Source organism: Bombyx mori, chromosome 17 (assembly GCF_030269925.1).
Source record: "Bombyx mori chromosome 17, ASM3026992v2".
Lineage (NCBI taxonomy): Eukaryota > Metazoa > Arthropoda > Insecta > Lepidoptera > Bombycidae > Bombyx > Bombyx mori.
The window spans coordinates 5,209,097-5,229,077 of record NC_085123.1 but is presented as its reverse complement, the minus strand read 5'-3'; the positions used below and the strand labels follow the sequence as shown (position 1 = coordinate 5,229,077).

Genomic DNA, 19,981 nt, shown 5'->3' with positions numbered 1-19,981 from the left:
ACTGGCGGTAGGACCTCTTGTGAGTCCGCGCGGGTAGGTACCACCACCCTGCCTATTTCTGCCGTGAAGCAGTAATGCGTTTCGGTTTGAAGGGTGGGGCAGCCGTTGTAACTATACGTGAGACCTTAGAACTTATATCTCAAGGTGGGTGGCGCATTTACGTTGTGGATGTCTATGGGCTCCAGTAACCACTTCACACCAGGTGGGCTGTGAGCTCGTCCACCCATCTAAGCAATAAAAAAAAAATATATATATATATATATGTAATGTGCACACTGAACTTCTGTAGATAACCGATGAAGTCAAGGCGGACCGCTGCGGCAAAACAAAAACAACAGAACAGCAATAGTTCGTTGTTAACATTACGACAAGGTAAATAACATCTTATTCCGATGACATTTGAAATGTTAATATCGTTAATTTGAATCACAAAACGAGATTAGCGACCGATCCGTACCGGTATAGATGAAGGTGACGCTCAGAAGTAGCATATCTTTGGTGCAGAATAATTTCAGGGCGCCCTTGAAAGCCTCCAGCGGCCCTTCGGCGTCGCGATAGGCGATTTCAACCTATAAACAAAAACATACCACTTAATTGGAAATAGTATAGTATAAGTACTTTGGATTACGCGTATCGCGTAAAAATTGTTTAAATCGATATTTGAATATATTGTTCCTTCAGTGTATTTTTTTATTGTAGTTCATGATCTCTTTTGGTGTCAAGGGGTACTGGAGTCCCTGGACATCACGGCAAGTCGAAGTCGGTAAAGTTAAGCTATTAGATGTTGTTTGATTCCAGTAAACTTTGGCATTTCCTCCGAAACACGTTAAAGTTTTTTTTTTAATAATCAAAGGCGCTGACGTCATAGTAACCATGAGCCTAATATACATAAAATATGTGTGTTAATATTTGTTAATGTCTTTCGTTGTATTGATTACTGATATTCGTCGATTGTTTTAATGACTACAACATTTAACGACTCGTTCTAGAGATAAGAATGAAACAGCTTTGGAAACAGCGTTCTCTTCGGTTTTCGAAAACATAATTAAAACTGCTTTTATGGTCAATTCACCTTGAGGCTATGTCGTCGTTGTATTATATTATATTATAAATATTATAAAGCTAAAGAGTTTGTTTGTTTGAACGCGTTAATCTCAAGAACTACTGGTCCGATTTGAAAAATTCTTTCGGTGTTCGATAACCCATTTATTGAGGAAGGCTATAGGCTATATAACATCACGGTAAGGCCCAATACAAGTGGAGCACCAATAAAAATGTTTAAAAATAGGGGTTTAAATAGCTCTTTAACATTTTATTATTCAAAAATATTTTCCCTTTCTACGTAAATGAAATAGGGGTATAATTTTGCGTTATGCCAAAGTAACTGTTCCACGCGGACGAAGTCGCGGGCAAAAGCTAGTTATGTTATATAGGTAAACATTTGCATTAAAAAAACTATTAAATTAGGTCCTATGAAGCGAGAACGATATGGTGGCTACTCACAAAGACTCTTAAACACGTTTTGCAATTGCATCTCTTCCCGTGGCTTTAAAATAAAAAGGACTAGGGGATTCCCTGGAGAATAGGCAACAGAATTCTCTGAGAAATTGTCTTAGCGTCATCCTGCGATAGCCTACTTACATTTACTGATGGTAAAGCGGATTTATTATAACCCCGTACGGATAAGCGCCATCATCACGCTTATTTATGCCGCAAAACAATCTGTGTCTACCATTGCACAATACAATAAACTTCGACCATCACGTTTCACTTATTGATGTATATGGACTCCGGTGGCTCTAAGCCTGGTGGGCCCTCAGCTTGCTGACCCAATAAAGAAAGAAAAAAAAATGTTTAATAAAATATTTTTGAAAAAATGTATATATAATAAAATAATTAAAATAACAGTGGCGATTTCGCTTCACTAAATTCTCTAATTGGGCGCTCGGACTTATATTTATAGTTTTTTTTTTTTTTGTAAGAACTTGACATTTAAACAAGTTTTTTATTTACACATTTTTGCATTAATAGAAAGAAAAAACCAGACACACATCACATAGTTGTGTATTTTCGGGGTTGGTGCTTCCCGCTTCCGTAGGTTTAACCCGCGATTCCCTACAAGTGACCCCTGGGTGGTGCAAAACGGGAGCCGAATACATAATCGGTGGTAGGACTTGTCCGACTGGCTGGCGACCACCCTCCAACTAGAGTCCGCCGCCAAATAGCCTAGCTGTGTTCCGGCGTGTAGGTTGGAGAGCCAGTTCTATTCCTTCCCTTTCCCCTTCCTTGCTGGGGGTGAGTCTTGGTGACGCCTGGAACATGCGGAGCAGACGTGCGTGCGAGCTCACGGGGCGTGATTGTTTGACGGGGGTATAGGGAGACCTAGTGAAACGGTATCCGCTGCCGCCCGCCGGTCAGTAGGGGACCTGAACCCGGGTGTCTCTACTAAACTCCGCCCCGGGAAGCTGTCCCGCCAACCGGTGTAAAATCCTGTCGTGCGGTCGTCGTGCCGGAGTCGGAGACCGGAGTGGATCCCGGCGATCGTACGCAGGGTGGACTGGGGGCCCTTCCATGCCCTGCGTCAGTCTCTCACGCAACCCGTGGTCGAGCACGTACTATGTTCCGCGCTTCATTCAGGTGTTGCCTCGATCTCACCTCCAACATCCTACCTCTCCTAATCCTACTCTCCAGAAATATAATTTATGAAGTCGAAAAAAAAGAAAAGGGTTTTACAGGCGGTTCCCCATTCCACATTTAATGTGGATTTCAGCAATGTCAGGGGCCTACATAGCAACCTTGACGCCGTACACCACCACCTTGAGACGGCGCAGCCTGCCCTGCTTTTTTTAACGGAGACGCAGATATCTGCTCCGGACGATACCTCATACCTTGAATACCCCGGCTACGTATTGGAGCACAACTTCCTACGTAAAGCCGGGGTGTGCGTATTCGTCCGGGCGGATGTCTGTTGTCGCCGTCTTCGGGGCCTCGAACAACGGGACCTGTCCCTATTGTGGCTGCGCGTGGATCACGGGGGCTGTATCCGAATCTACGCGTGCCTGTACAGGTCCCACAGCAGTGATGCAGGTTCAGCTCTGTTTGAGCATGTGCAAGAGGGGACTAACCGCGTGCTTGAGCAGTACCCATCTGCGGAGGTAGTGGTTCTTGGAGACTTTAACGCTCACCACCAAGAGTGGTTGGGGTCCAGAACCACTGACCTCCCGGGTCGGACTGCCTACGATTTCGCCTTGGCCTACGGCTTCTCCCAGCTGGTGACACAGCCCACCCGTGTCCCAGATATCGAGGGGCACGAGCCTTCTTTGTTGGACCTTCTGCTGACCACAGATCCGGCCGGATACAGTGTGGTGGTCGACGCTCCGCTAGGATCGTCTGATCACTGCCTTATTCGTGCTGCCGTACCACTCTCTCGTCCCGGTCGTCGAAGGACGACCGGGTATCGTAGAGTTTGGCGGTATATGTCAGCAGATTGGGATGGATTGCGTGAATTTTACGCATCCTACCCATGGGGGCGGTTCTGCTTTTCCTCTGCTGATCCTGACGTCTGTGCGGACCGTCTTAAAGACGTGGTGCTCCGGGGGATGGAATTGTTTATTCCCTCCTCTGAAGTGCCCGTTGGGGGTCGCAGCAGACCCTGGTATAACAATGCCAGTAGGGATGCTGCACACCTCAAGCGGTCCGCATACGTGGCATGGGATAATGCCAGGAGACGTCGGGATCCTAACATCTCAGGGGAAAGGCGGAAATATAACGCCGCTTCCAGGTCCTACAAGAAGGTAATTGCCAAGGCGAAGTCGGAGCACGTTGCTAGAGTTGGCGAGCGATTAAAGAGCTATCCCTCCGGGAGCCGTGCTTTTTGGTCGCTCGCCAAAGCTGCAGAAGGAAACTTTTGCAGGTCTAGTCTCCCACCACTGCGCAAGTCCGATGACACTCTGGCCCACAGCGCGAAAGAGAAGGCTGACCTTCTGGTCAAACTCTTCGCCTCGAACTCGACTGTGGACGACGGGGGTGCCACTCCACTGAACATCCCCCAGTGTGATAGCTCCCTGCCGGATATCTGCTTCACACAGTGTGCAGTTAGGCGGGAGCTCCGACTCCTGGACGTCCATAAGTCGAGTGGGCCAGACGGCATCCCCGCAGTGGTTTTGAAAACGTGCGCCCCTGAGCTGACACCTGCGCTAACGCGTTTGTATCGCCTCTCTTATTGCGCTAACAGGGTTCCGTCTTCATGGAAGACCGCCCACGTCCACCCTATCCCCAAGAAGGGTGACCGGTCGGACCCGTCGAGCTATAGGCCTATCGCGATAACTTCCTTGCTTTCCAAGGTGATGGAGCGAATAATAAATACACAACTCCTGAAGTATCTTGAGGATCGCCAGCTGATCAGTGACCGACAGTACGGTTTCCGTCACGGTCGCTCAGCTGGCGATCTTCTTGTATACCTTACTCACAGGTGGGCTGAAGCCTTGGAGAGCAAGGGCGAGGCTCTTGCTGTGAGCCTTGATATCGCGAAGGCCTTCGACAGGGTCTGGCATAGGGCACTTCTATCGAAGCTACCATCTTACGGAATCCCCGAGGGTCTCTGCAAGTGGATCGCTAGCTTTTTGGATGGGCGGAGCATCACGGTCGTTGTAGACGGTGACTGTTCTGATACCATGACCATTAACGCTGGCGTTCCACAAGGTTCGGTGCTCTCCCCCACGCTTTTCATCCTGTATATCAATGACATGCTGTCTATTGATGGCATGCATTGCTATGCGGATTACAGCACGGGGGATGCGCGATATATCGGCCATCAGAGTCTCTCTCGGAGCGCGGTGCAAGAGAGACGATCAAAACTTGTGTCTGAAGTGGAGAACTCTCTGGGGCGAGTCTCCGAATGGGGTGAATTGAACTTGGTTCAATTCAACCCGATAAAGACACAAGTTTGCGCGTTCACTGCGAAGAAGGACCCCTTTGTCATGGCGCCGCAATTCCAAGGAGTATCCCTGCAACCTTCCGAGAGTATTGGAATACTTGGGGTCGACATTTCGAGCGATGTCCAGTTTCGGAGTCATTTGGAAGGCAAAGCCAAGTTGGCGTCCAAAATGCTGGGAGTCCTCAACAGAGCGAAGCGGTACTTCACGCCTGGACAAAGGCTTTTGCTTTATAAAGCACAAGTCCGGCCTCGCGTGGAGTACTGCTCCCATCTCTGGGCCGGGGCTCCCAAATACCAGCTTCTTCCATTTGACTCCATACAGAGGAGGGCCGTTCGGATTGTCGATAATCCCATTCTCACGGATCGTTTGGAGCCTCTGGGTCTGCGGAGGGACTTCGGTTCCCTCTGTATTTTGTACCGTATGTTCCATGGGGAGTGCTCTGAGGAGTTGTTCGAGATGATACCGGCATCTCGTTTTTACCATCGCACCGCCCGCCACCGGAGTAGAGTTCATCCATACTACCTGGAGCCACTGCGGTCATCCACAGTGCGTTTCCAGAGATCTTTTTTGCCACGTACCATCCGGCTATGGAATGAGCTCCCCTCCACGGTGTTTCCTGAGCGCTATGACATGTCCTTCTTCAAACGAGGCTTGTGGAGAGTATTAAGCGGTAGGCAGCGGCTTGGCTCTGCCCCTGGCATTGCTGAAGTCCATGGGCGACGGTAACCACTCACCATCAGGTGGGCCGTATGCTCGTCTGCCTACAAGGGCAATAAAAAAAAAAAAAAAAAAAAAAAAAATTCATAGAATCTGACGAATGGGTAATTCCGGTGATTAGCTTTTACTGCGCACGGCTACATCATTCTGCTTATTTCTCCCGCGGGTCAATAGTTTCTTCTGAACAATCGAAGAACCGTAATACAATAAGCTTTAAAAACATCTCTAAGAAGGGGGGTTTTAATCACATTTGTGATTTATATGGAGCATAACTAATTTAAAATCATTTCGATTCATTGCTCAAACATGAAAAAGTACCTACATACCAACTATGTCTTTACTATTATTGCATTACGGAAAAAACCTTTGTGAAGATGGATTATGACGTAATCAGCCCCGTGTTAACATGTTTACAAAGGGCATCCTATGGTAATGGAACATCTTAGATATATATTCATCTCTTTCTGACAGTATATCGAGAGGTGAAAGGCCATTTGGTTTAGGCGACATTTCGCTTAATACACAACATTTATCTTTGTAATTAAAGGTGCCTTTTATTTGATATTAATTAAACGTTGCGAAAGTGTCGCTTAGACAACTAGTCTTTCACTGCCCGATATCAAAGTATATTATATTTATTTATTTTTTATTGACCTTGTAGGGTAGACGAGCACACGGCCCACCTGATGGTGAGTGGTTACCGTCGCCCATGGACTTCAGCAATGCCAGGGGCAGAGCCAAGCCGCTGCCTACCGCTTAATACTCTCCACAAGCCTCGTTTGAAGAAGGACATGTCATAGCGCTCGGGAAACACCGTGGAGGGGAGCTTATTCCATAGCCGGATGGTACGTGGCAAAAAAGACCTCTGGAAACACACTGTGGACGACCGTAGTGGCTCCAGGTAGTATGGATGAATTCTACTCCGGTGGCGGGCGGTGCGTTGGTAAAAACGAGATGACGGTATCATCTCGAACAATTCCTCAGAGCAAAGTGAACTCACGACCTCCGTGCGATAGAAGAATCTAGATTTTTCCGTCGTCGCTTCGCTCATTAGGTATTGGAACTGCCTTACTTGATTAGTCTTAGAGTGCTGGTGTACCTTGGCGTCTTCGACGGTGGTCGTCCGCTTGATCGGCCGCAGTAGCGCGAGGAAGACGATCCCGAGGACGCACACGCCGGTCAGGGCGCCGAACACAACGTTGCGCGTCTCCAAATCAATATGAGATTTCCCTTGGAACTTTATGAACACGAACAGATTACCGAAGAACATGCTGTAATTAGAAATTACCTTTTTTTACTGGTGGTAGGACCTATTGTGAGTCCGCGCGGGTAGGTACCACCGCCCTGCCTATTTCTGCCGTGAAGCAGTACTGCGTTTCGGTTTGAAGGGCAGGGCAGCCGTTGTAACTATACTGAGACCTAAGAACTTATATCTCAAGGTGAGTGGCGCATTTACGTTGTAGATGTCTATGGGCTTCAGTAACCACTTAACACCAGGTGGGCTGTGAGCTCGTCCACCCATCTAAGCAATAAAAAAAGTACCTTTTTTTTTCTTTTCCTACCTTAACTGATAGCCTTGAGAGGCTATCTCAGCGTAACCCTAACAAGTAGGTGAGCTCACGGGGTTCAAACCGGAGGCGTTGCTAACACTGGCCCTAGCAAGAGCGCTGCTTCGCAGAATCTACCACCGGATCGGACACGCGACCCACTGAGAAGATCTGGCGAGAAACTCAGTGGGCTGTGTCTATGGGTTGATTTACTCGCCGAGTCCTTCGTCGCAAGCGACGGGTTCGGCGAGGACGGTGACCGGTGCTTGAGGTACCTAAAAGCACTAGAAAGTACCGATTTTCGTTTAGCGAAAGCGTTGTAACGTGAGCCTTCAGTTAAGGTCTGTTCGAATTCAATGGCAATATTAAAACATTTGAAGAGCGGGCGAAATTACTCCGGTCAGAATCTTATTGTTCGGAACTTGTATACATAATACGACGCTTGAAAGGCAAACGTGACTAAACGACAATAACTGCTTTATACATAAATTATAGGCAATAACCATATTCGATGTGCAAAAAATGTATATTTCTAGGTCTATTAAAATCATTTCAATCCTACAGCTACTAGCTAGATTCTACTACAGCTAGATTCGTTAAAATAGATTTTTTTCAGGTATTTCAACTTTAAATTAGTCTACTGTAAAGTTCACGCATTGTCGCTTAGTCACGTTTGCCTTTCAAGCGTCGAATTATTGTATTCTCGTATAAGAACTATATTATAATTTCAAAACTTACAAATTTTGCAGGAGAGTGTTTTAAAGGTTTAACATGTAATATTTTTAATATTAGTCCATCTTTGCAACATTTTTTTTTTTTTACCAGTGACATTATATGTGTTTTTTTTTTAAGTAAGATAAAATTATGTATTAATTTTATTAATAGTAGTCAAAACATGGGTAAACTAAAAAATTAATAAAAATAAAAGAAAACTAAACATTTATATTTTGACAGTATCTATGAAAAAAATAGTGGTGATACCAAATGTTTACGCATATTAATTCAATGTAGAATATTTTTGGAAATTGTACACTTTTAATGCGAAAAGACGACATGTGCAAACTTATCTTGCATATATCATTGGATTCAGACTTCTATCAAATGTCTTCTGTTCTTTCAAAGCTACCGCTCATCTACCGCTACACAATATATTAATACGTGAAGCAAAAAGTTTGTATCCCTTTTTACGAAAATTGCGCGGACGGAGGAGTATGAAATTTGCCACACTTATAGAGAATATAGAGAAGAAATGCACAATGCTAATATTTTTTAAAAATAATGCATAAAAGATACATTAAATCAATAAAGAAAACATTACACACACTACATACCATGTATTTGACGCACACACGCATGCATACTATTTATTGTCAAACTTTTGTTCTTGACGTCTGTGGTCAAATTGAGAATAGATTAAATATTGTTTGTCTTTATTAATATTTTTTATAGTGTAGCCTTGGCGAAATTTGTGATTATAGTATGTGTACAAACTTACAATTCCAATTAATTATAGTCGAATTTCGACTACTGGGGGAACTCTAGTTATAAAAATTAACCATTCCCCACATACTACACGACAAATGTTTTGAAATATCATATCGATTGGTGAAAAGCTATTTGGTTTAAGCGATATTTTTGCAGCTTTGCAGGAGAGTCGTGTAAAGTTTAAAATTGAGGAAAAAATGTCATACCAAAAAACTTCTTCAGCCGTTTCAATGGGGTAAGCTTAATTGAAGTTCAAATAAAAATATCGAATTGTTGATACTAATCTATATTAATATATAAATCTACAGTGGTTTTTACGGATGTTCCGTTATAACTACTGAACCATGCATCCAATTGACTTGTTACTTGGTATCCATGTAGAAAATACATGAACTTAATGGGTAGGCTAATATTTATATGAGTGTTGGACTCCCTACACCAGTTGCGGGGGCGTTAATGATGAGAATCTTTGTGGGGATGAGAAATAATAATGTTAATTTTAAATGCCCAGCGAGGCGGACGGGTACAGCTAGTATAATATATAAATCTACAGTGGTTTGGACTCCCTAGTGATAATGACAATCTATACTAATATTATAAAGAGGAAAGATTTGTTTGTTTGTTTGTTTCGAATAGGCTCCGAAACTACTGGACCGATTTGAAAAATTCTTTTTCCATTAGAAGCCGACATTGTCCCTGATGAACATAGGCTACTTTTTTTTATTTATTTTTTTGGTTTCATGTGTGTTTTAATGTTTCCGAAGCGAAGCGAGGGCGGGTCGCTAGTAAATAATAATGTTAATTTCAAATGCGCAGCTAAGCGGGCGAGTACGGCTAGTATCAAATAAAAAGGACCTTTAATTACAAAGATAAACATCCTATTAAATGAAATGTCGCTTAAACCAAATAGCCGTTCATCCCCGATATGTAGCTGAGTAACGTGTTGTGTGTTCACGAGTACTCACGGCTGGCTACCTTTCAGTAATTTATTAACATTGTCAACGGCATTCGAAAGGATTGCGTGACACAGTACAACTCAATAAAAAAAAAACGAGTTATCCTTAAATGATTGTGTGGTTTTGTGAAACATTTCCTTTTTTATATCAGTGTCATCTTGTATATTTATATAGAGATGCGATGCTGATTGTTTACCACTTTTACTTGGAGTTACACAACTACTTGCGTAGGCGGATACGATCCGAAGGAAATAAACGGTGAGCGTTATGACTAGAGTGCATTAACCCCTTAAGATACCTCCCGACAGCGAACAAACGATTGAGGTATCGATTTTGCCACGAATCATGATCAGTTCAAATCGATTGCGCATTTCGAAACTACTAATCAATAGAACTATTTCGCAACGATGACAGGAGCTAGAGACATAAAAAAGCAAAACATTATCAAAATCGAGTGCAAGATTATTAATCGATATGTAATTTCGAATACTTCAGTTTCCGTGATCTTTTTTTTCCTACCTATTCTAGTGACCTCGAGGGGTCATGCTAGGTTCACAGAACGAGTAGGTGAGCTCACGGGGCTGGGGACGATCTCACAGCCCACCTGGTGTTAAGTGGTTACTGGAGCCCATAGACATCCACAATGTAAATGCGCCACCCACCTTGAGATATGAGTTCTAAGGTCTCAAGTAAGTTACTGATTAGATTGTACTCTTCTACCCACTTATGTATAGCTCGCCATTTTATAGCTTATCGCAATTATTGTAATGTATTAACTGTGTGTACAATAAAGAATAAGGACGCCCGTCTCTTCCCGATCCATTAACGTTGCTTTTAGGTACCACAAGCACTGGTCACCGTCCTCGTCGAAACCGTCGCTTGCGACGAAGGGCTCGACGAGCGAATTAACCCATAGACACAACCCACTGAGTTTCTCGCCGGATCTTCTCAGTGGGTCGCGTTTCCGATCCGGTGGTAGATTCTGCGAAGCACTGCTCTTGCTAGGGTCGTCAGTGTTAGCTAGTTAAGGTTACGCTGAAATAGCCTCTCAAGGCTATCTATCACCTTAGGAATCAATGAGCCTCTTTTCGGGGTCACAAATAATTACCTGCATTGTAGCATAGCCCAGAAGATACCCGAGTTCCTCGATATCGTTTCCGCGTCGCTGTTCATTGTGAGATAGTTCCCTTGGCCGGTCCATATCATGGCTGCCCCGGCGCCGATCAGCACGCTCGCCACGTACAGCAGCCACGTGCGAGGAAACAGGAACGTCACTATGAAGAACCTGAGCGAAATTAACTTGATTAAAGCAAACGTTTTAAAATTCGATTACATCTATATATAGTATATAAATGAATTGCTGTTCGTTAGTCTCGCTAAAACTCGAGAACGGCTGGACCGATTTGGCTAATTTTGGTCTTGAATTATTTGTGGAAGTCCAGGGAAGGTTTAAAAGGTAGATAAATATAAAAATGCTCGGAATTAAATAAAAATAACGATTTTGTTTTTTCTTTGATGTGTCCCCCGTCCGACGGATTCCTTTTGTTTGTTTTAAGTAAATTTTATACAAAAGTTTAGGTTCTTTATTTATCGATTGAGGCACTACGAAATCTGCCGGTTCAGCTAGTTTATAATAAAATGCATATGGTATCAATAACAAAACGGATGAAGAGAAAAGTCTCTCCCTATGGTAAATTACAATGGATATATGTACTCGTTCTTACGGATCCATCAGATCCGATAACTATTGCATTAGACGCCTTCAGCTTTTACACTAGAAGCAGGATTAGGGTCTCTTAGGATCTCTTAGGGTCTCGGCAAAGAGTTTGACGTGCAACATAACCCATACGTCAGCTCGCTGAGTTTCCCTCAAGGGGAGATCTTCTCAAAGGGTCGCGATTCCGGTCTGGTAGTAGATTCAATTGCGAAGGATTATTAGGAAGAATTATTAGAATTTAAATTATTAGGTTGAAACTGAATTATTAAGTCTCCTCCAGAGGTCTCCAGTAATCCTTCCTTCACAAAAAAAAAAGTATTCTAATGGAAATTTAACCCAAGCGGGGTTTTCGTCAGGCAGGCGGCCGGTCTTAAAACTAATGCCAAATTCCTATCCGACATGATACGAGGACATGTTGCGCCGAGCTCACGTAATGCGGGATAAGAAAATGAAGAAGTAGAAATAATCAATTACATTTTTAGAACAGCCGACAGATGTCAGCAGTGCTGCTCATAAAATGTTACACTGCGTTTTGTATAAATACATCAAACTTGGAGCATTTATCGTATGTACATAGACAAGTCGGGTCATGTAGTTTCTAACATGAACACTAATTGAAACATTTTAAATTTTCAGCTAAAATTCTGAAGTCCAAAACGTTTATTATCTCAGTAAATAATAGAATTGCAAAACAGCAGACTAATGTTTATAAACACGCCTTGAATGCAAACACGTGTACTACATTAATAATCACAATTTCAAATGAGCACCATTCGATTATACAGGGTGTTCCAGAAAGAATGGATAATCCTGAAACACCTCATAGTTACCTCAAAATAAAAAAAAAGTTTTCTTAGGTAGTACCCAAATTAAAGATAAAGAAAAAATACCAAATTTCATTATCAAAATTTAAGTTCAGATAACTTTTATAAATAATTACACTAGCTACTTATACGATTTCCTGCATATTCCTTGCAGCGGTATGGAACATATCATTTTTTTTAAAATACGTAATTTGGCTGAGATTTATTTATTTATTTTGTGTCCCCGATAGCTCTTACTATGAGATGTTTCAGGATTATCCATTCTTTCTGGGACACTCTGTATATACGTAATATTTATGTACATATATAGTAAATATCTAATTTTTAGTATCAATTTACATAATAGTACATAGACAACAAAAAGTATTCAGTAAACGTGTGTTTGCTATAAAGGAAATTTGCTGTGACATGCCAGGCCTACCGCCCCTCAACGTATAAAAGGAAGCCTAGCGATTGCCTGCTGACCAAATAATAACTATTCTAACTATTCGAAACGATATATATAGTTACGTAATATACTTAGTACCTAGTATTTGGGTCAAAAGCAACCTGTAGAGATGATCTATTTGATAAACCTAATCTAATTAATTATTGGTGATAATAATATGGTAAGTACCACTATACTGCTCGTTCCAGCCAGATGTGTTTCGGTTTGTAAGGTAGGACCACAGAAAGAAATCAAGATATCTTGATATTATTTATGTGGGTAGGACAGTCATTATACAATCCAATTGAAATATCGACCACATCATTCAGGGGCGGTATTGACGTTACAACGTCTATAAAATCCGCAGACCAGCATCCTACTTATTGATGCCTATTTTATTTCGTTCCTTGTATTTAATTGACGTTGTATCATAATTATCAAAGCGGATGTATTGTTTTGTAACTAGTTGCGGTTAGCTGATAATTATTGCAACACATAGTTTTATTTACAGACACAGTCGTAGCTCGGAAGGATTTCGCAAAGGAAAACATGTAAACTCTAAAATGGTCCCATGATAGTATAATACAAAATATCGTTTCAAATTCACGTGAACGTTTTAAAGGTAGGTAATGCCCCTGGCATTGCTGATGTCCGTGGGCGACGATAACCACTCACTATCAGGTGGGCTGTATGACCGTCTGCTTACAAGGGCAATAAAAAAAACCTTTGACCCGAGATTTCATCTCCGTTAAATTATGAATGTTTTGCTTATCTAACCTTATAAGCGAAGTTCTATCTGAGAAAAAATCCATAAATCTGCGGGAATTTCATTTATGTTTCACCATGACCATCTATAATAAGATACAGTATCACTTCTCTGCGATGTCGAGTGAACTTAAGACTTGATTGAACGTCTCTTAACAATTTCAAAACACGTAGGTAATAAGTATAACTCGTTTTTGGCATGTTAAGAATTTAAGGGCGCGATGGTATTTTACATTCTTTGGAGTTTATATCTATATAAAGTTCAAGTTTGCGCATTGTAAAAAATCATATCATGCATTACCCAATGAAAAAATATATCGTCCGCTGTTTTGACGCGATGAAATAATTTTATTTTCGGAATTCCTTACAGGATACATCATGGCAGTCGGAAATCAATCAGGTTTTTATTAATGGCATCATTTAGGGCCTTATCAGAAGGCACAAGTTCACACCAAGAGCAATGGCTATGATCGGAGTCGCCTTAGGAGATCGAATCAGAAATGAGGAGATTCACAGGTGAAACATGTTAGTCCGAAGAATTGCGAGTTGCAAGTGACAGTTGGTAGGGCACATTGCTTAAACGACATACGGCCGCTGGGACTAAAAAATCTCAGGTGGCTATCGGGCACCATAAAACGTAACTTGGGTAACAAGGTGGACCTACGACCTTTTGAAGGTCGAGAGGATCCGCTGGATGTAAGAAAAATAGGATCAGTCGTAGTGGCGAGAGCCTTGGGGGAGACTTAATCAAGTAGTAACCATCTGTGTGTTTTCCGAGCGCTATTCCATGTCCTTCTTTAAACGAGGCTTGCGGAGAGTACTTAATGGTAGGCAGCGGCTTGGCTCTGCCCTTGGCATTGCTAACGTCCATGAACCACGGTGACCACTTACCATCAGGTGGGCCGTATTCTCGTCTGCCTACAAAGGCAATAAAAATAAAAACTGTGAGCTGGTAGGTACAAATAAAATTTTCAAATATTGTCTTCCATTTTATTATGATCATATTCAATTCGACTTATAGAGCTCCGACAATTTATTATAATCAAGATCGCCACTGTTTGAAAGATGTTGGTGAAACGAGAAAGTTGTCTAGTATGCGAGCAACTCAAATTCGCTCTCAAGCAAAACACGTTCGTTAGTGAAATCGAGTCTCTTACGGGACGACGACGAATCATTGACAAAAGCGACCGTCACTTATGGATGAACCACTCATCTTTCAGCTTACGTATATTATGATGTAACTAATTTATATCAAGATTTTTTCCTCCCTAATCGTTGGTTACCTTAGGGGCTACTCCAGTTACGCTCCAGGTACCACCGCCCTGCCTATTTCTGCCGTGAAGCAGTAACGCGTTTCGGTTTGAAGGGTGGAGCAACCGTTGTAACTATACTTGAGACCTTAGAACTTATATCTCAAGGTGGGTGGCGCATTTACGTTGTAGATGTCTATGGGCTCCAGTAACCACTTAACACCAGGTGGGCTGGTGAGCTCGTCCACCCATCTAGGCAATAAAATAAAGCATTAAAAACGCTCGGACTGCTAGGTGAGCTCACGGTCTCAATCTGAGACAATTGCTAACACTAGCCCTAGCAAGAGCAATGCTTAGTTTGGATCAACTACCGAATCGGAATCGCAATCCACTGAGAAGATCCGGCGAGAAAGTCTGAGGATAAAATTGGTATTAGTTAACCTTGTTAGCTTAAATTTTGCTAGTTGCAATACTGAAGTCAGGTTTGAATAAGGAAAAGGTTATTTCACTCAATTCAGTGACCCATTCATTTAAATTGCAAACCTGTATTTACCCATACTGGAATACCGGATTTTGTAATGTAAGCACAAGTCATTAGTGGTATATGATTTGTCATTCGGGTACTTTGTGTGCTTGTCAATATACTTGGGCATTTTTGCACTGGTACAGGATATTGCAATGCTCCAAAATAAAATGCACAAGTAAAAATTTTGCAAGTCTTCGCTTTGGTGCGTGCTCTCTCCTACATTATTTTACATCTGCCTATGCTTACTACGTAATCATTTTCAAATTGAAAAATATTACTACTTTCACATTCCACTTCACTTAAGACAGTTCTTGGAAATATTTATGTTATTAATCATTCATAAAACTTGTTTATGACACTCTTACGTCACATAGTCTAATTTTTAAATCAACTTAATCATGAGCATCAACATGAGCAGTTTAGACTTGAAATAATTTCCAATAAGGCCTGATTCTTAAGAAGCCAGTTAGGTACCCGACTATTGTACAGATCTCGAGCTCATAATAAATAAACATTATGCAAAAGGTATCTATACTAATATATAAATCTACAGTGGTTTTTACGGATGTTCCGTTATAACTACTGAACCATGCATCCGATTGACTTGACTTGGACTCCCTAATAATAATGGTAATAAATAATAATGTTGATTTTAAATGCCAAGCGAAGAGGGCGAGTACGGCTAGTCGTTTATAAAAACGCAAATGAAAATGCAATATCATTTCCACTACCTATCAGTGGTTATTACAGAAAAGTACGTAATTAAAACATTGAAGAAAAAAATCTCTACTAAAATTATGTAGAGTATCTCCTAAAAACTATGTAGAGTGTTGTAGAGTAAAGCTATCACGTGTAACTACAACAGGTACGCACGAACATTACAAAACAAAAGCAACAGGAAACCTTGACGTGCCTAGAGCAAACGAAGCCTTTCGCGCCGAAATATGGCCACTTTTAATGTATTTCAACTGGCGTGATATATAACACAGTTCTGGTATGTGTTCCTTATGTTATGCAATTAATAAAATTTAGTAGATACATTTTTTTTAAATCAAATTATAAGCTACAATCCAAAGACGAGGTCAGCCGAACAATAAGGCAAATGTTTTAATTGCTAATATGGTAACCGAAGCACACAATGACATCACAATCTCTGGTAATTAAACAAAATTAATTTGAAAGCTTCATTTTACTCTACAATGTTATTCCTTCACTATAAATATTAAATGTATTAAGTCTTTGTTTGGAAAAAATTGTACATGCTTACGAGATTTGAACCCCGGCACTGTCATATAACACTTGATACGATTTCACCGATCGTCTTACCTATTGAACCACGACGTTGTTTTAAAATTATATTGTCAGGCTATTTTATGTTATGTACCAATCCGACAATATATGAAAGAGCAAATTACAGGTTACATTTTTATTTAATTTAATACTTCACTTATTAGATGATATACGGTAACCAATTATTAGACATGTCAGACTCGTGGATATATTTCACAAAACACTAAAATAATTTTACGATATGTCCTAAAACAATTAGAACGCTAAGGCGGATTCTGAATTTATGTAACAATTTTTTTTCGATAGCAATTTACAATGATAGTAAAAAAAATACATAAGTCTATCTTATTAAACTTTAAAAACGCAAATTTAATAAGCATAGGTACTAGCGGAATGTGATACTTATTTCGTAGTAATAAATGCTATTTTTAACATCGTTTAATCACCCGTTTAAAGGCTCGAACGAGCCCTTCCTAGTTCGTAAAACCGGTTGAAATCTTAATTCCAAGTATTTCAATGCCGCGGACACACCCACAGTCGGAAGCACTTCGAAGTTCAAACACCATCTCGGTCTTGTCAAATAATGAACGGTACACGCGGGACGGAATGCAAAGTAAAGGCAGTAAAGTATTTTCTTCGGCTTTTTTTTTTCTCCTACCTATTCTGATAGCCTTTTATTTACTTACATGGGTGGACGAACTCACAGCCCACCTAGTGTTAAGTGGTTACTGGAGCCCATAGACATCCACAACGTAAATGCGCCACCCACCTTGAGATATAAGTTCTAAGGTCTCACGTATAGTTACAATAGCTATTTCAGCTTCACCCTAACGTGTAGGTGAGCTCACGGGGCTCAAACCGGAGTGTTGCTAGCACTGGCCCTAGCAAGAGCAGTGCTTCGCAGAATCTACCACCGGATCGAAAACGCGACCCAGAGAATCCGGCGAGAAACTCAGTGGGTTGTGTCTATGGGTTAATTCACTCGTCGAGCCCTTCGTCGCAAACGACGGGTTCGACGAGGACGGTGACCGGTGCTTGTATTATTTTTTAAAGCACTATCTCGGTCTTGTCAAATAATGACTTAACTATACTTGAGACCTTAGAACTTGTATCTCAAGGTGGGTGGCGCATTTACGTTGTGGATGTCTATGGGCTCCAGTAACCACTTAACACCAGGTGGGCTGTGAGCTCGTCCACCGATCTAAGCATTAAAAAAAAAAAAATGAACGGTACACGCGGGTCGGAATGCAAAGTAAAGGCAGTAAAGTATTTTCTTCGGCTTTCGCTATTCGAAAAACATAACTAAGATTACTTTTACAATTTAATAGTACACCGCATCATACCTGCTATATTTTTATATTTTTCAGAATTTCTCTAAATTAAATGGTTGTCTAAAAAAGGTCGCTTTCAGCGATAACTATAATTGAGACCTTAGAACTTATATCTCAAGGTGGGCTCCAGTAACCACTTAACACCAGGTGGGCTGTGAGCTCGTCCACTCATGTAAGCCATAAAAAAAAAACAAAAAAAAAACAAGACCGCCTATTGTACAAATCTATCTGCTTTTTGACTGTTTCGGTGTGCAATAAAGTGTATTCTCTCTCTCTCTCTACATCCCCATCATCTATTAACAGAGTATCCTTATTGCCTACCTCACATCTAGTCACTCCATAAATTTATATATTGAGTAACGTATAGCAATTTGCGTGATCAATAACATAACTCTAATATGTATTCCTTATTTTACGTAATTAATATAAAATTCATATGTTACTTTTATCAAATTATACGCTACAATTCAAACACAAGGTCAGCCCAACCGTAAAACAATTATTATAATTACCCTAGCTGAGCAGCCAAACTGATATATCATATATACATATATTACATGGCAGTGATAAAGACTGTTCAACTGATGTTAAATTGTAATCAAAACACATAGTGACGTCATCACAATCTGAACATCGCAAATCTCAGTTGAATTATGATAACGCAAAATTAATTTGGGAGCTTCATTTTTTCTCAACGATTTTTTTTATGCTTAGATGGGTGGACGAGCTCACAGCCCACCTGGTGTTAAGTGATTACTGGAGCCCATAGACATCTACAACGTAGATTAAGATATTTATAAAGCACAAATCCGGCCTCGCGTGGAGTACTGCTCCCATCTCTGGGTCGGGGCTCCCAAATACCAGCTTCTTCCATTTGACTCCATACAGAGAAGGGCCGTTCTGATTGTCGACAATCCCATTCTCACGGATCGTTTGGAACCTCTGGGTCTGCGGAGGGACTTCGGTTCCCTCTGTATTTTGTACCGTATGTTCCGTGGGGTGTGCTCTGAGGAATTGTTCGAGATGATACCGACATTTCGTTTTTACCATCGCACCGCCCGCCACCGGAGTAGAGTTCATCCATACTACCTGGAGCCACTGCGGTCGCCCACAGTGCGTTTCCAGAGGTCTTTTTGCCACGTCCCATCCGGGTATGGAATGAGCTCCCCTCCACGGTGCTTCCCGAGCGCTATGACATGTCCTCCTTCAAACGAGGCTTGTGGAAAGTATTAAGCGGTAGGCAGCGGCTTGGCTCTGCCCCTGGCATTGCTGAAGTCTATGGGGGAAACATTTCTACTAATCATTTAATTAATAAATCAGAAAAGAATCCTCCGATTATGGTCGCGGACGTTTGCATGAAAGGGTCATTGACCGGCAAGCGCTTGTCAGTAACACATTCTTGTAAATAACAAACAATTTTATTATAAATTAACAAGAAAAAAGAATACAGTACAATAAATTCGTGACGTGCCGCCCATACCTAATAAGTGTTCGATCGTCCATTGAAAGAAATTCCAAGAAAATTCAGACCTCCGCCATCATCGTCAGATTAGATGATGAGAGAGGTTGGGGCGTGTGTAGACGCCGGTAACCACGTAAATACAGGTCTATGATCTATAATCTATAATGATCTATGATCTATACAAATCTATGATCTCGTTTACCCAACTAATTCAATTAAAAAATATACCAACTTATAATATTTTCCCCAGTCATATTTACATATTTAATACTGCATTTAGCGTTTGAACTCGCTTTTACTTATTATTTTAATAGATCCGAAAGTTCGAATACTTAGCAATTTTCGTGGATACGCACAGTAATTGCCGTTAAAAATAATACAATTAAAATAATAAATACGAAATAAAACCGTAAAAATAGTTTTGATCTTACATTGTATTATGTAAATTTGTGGTTCGAGAAAAATTTCATCAAAATACACAACACGTCCCAACAAACCGACGACGTCTTGAATGCTTCGAAGTTAGCCTACGAAGTGTGGACATTCTCGCCAATATAATAACTTCGAGAGACTTTTAGATATGGAACAAGATTTCTCTTAACTAAATGGGTAATGTATTACTATATTTGTTCATAATTAAAATTACTTTTACGGTTTATTTTCGCATGTTTTCTTTAAATTATTCTCACAGCTTCCAATACTTTACAGTTGCATTGGTCACGCAATTTTTTTAAGTAAAATCTTTTT

General features: G+C 41.2%; 1 protein-coding gene across 2 annotated transcripts in view; it reads right to left on the bottom strand.

Moving 5' to 3' along the window:
• Window positions 1-19,981, bottom strand: part of LOC101746005 (UNC93-like protein MFSD11) — a 39,688-nt gene that overhangs the window by 5,563 nt on the left and 14,144 nt on the right. For both annotated transcript variants that reach the window (XM_038016784.2, XM_038016785.2), the window contains 3 exons: window positions 10,751-10,927; window positions 6,754-6,925; window positions 458-569 (listed from right to left, as the gene is read on the bottom strand). In XM_038016784.2, coding sequence (XP_037872712.1) covers window positions 458-569; window positions 6,754-6,925; window positions 10,751-10,927 — 461 coding nt within the window. The remainder of the gene's footprint in view (window positions 1-457; window positions 570-6,753; window positions 6,926-10,750; window positions 10,928-19,981) is intronic.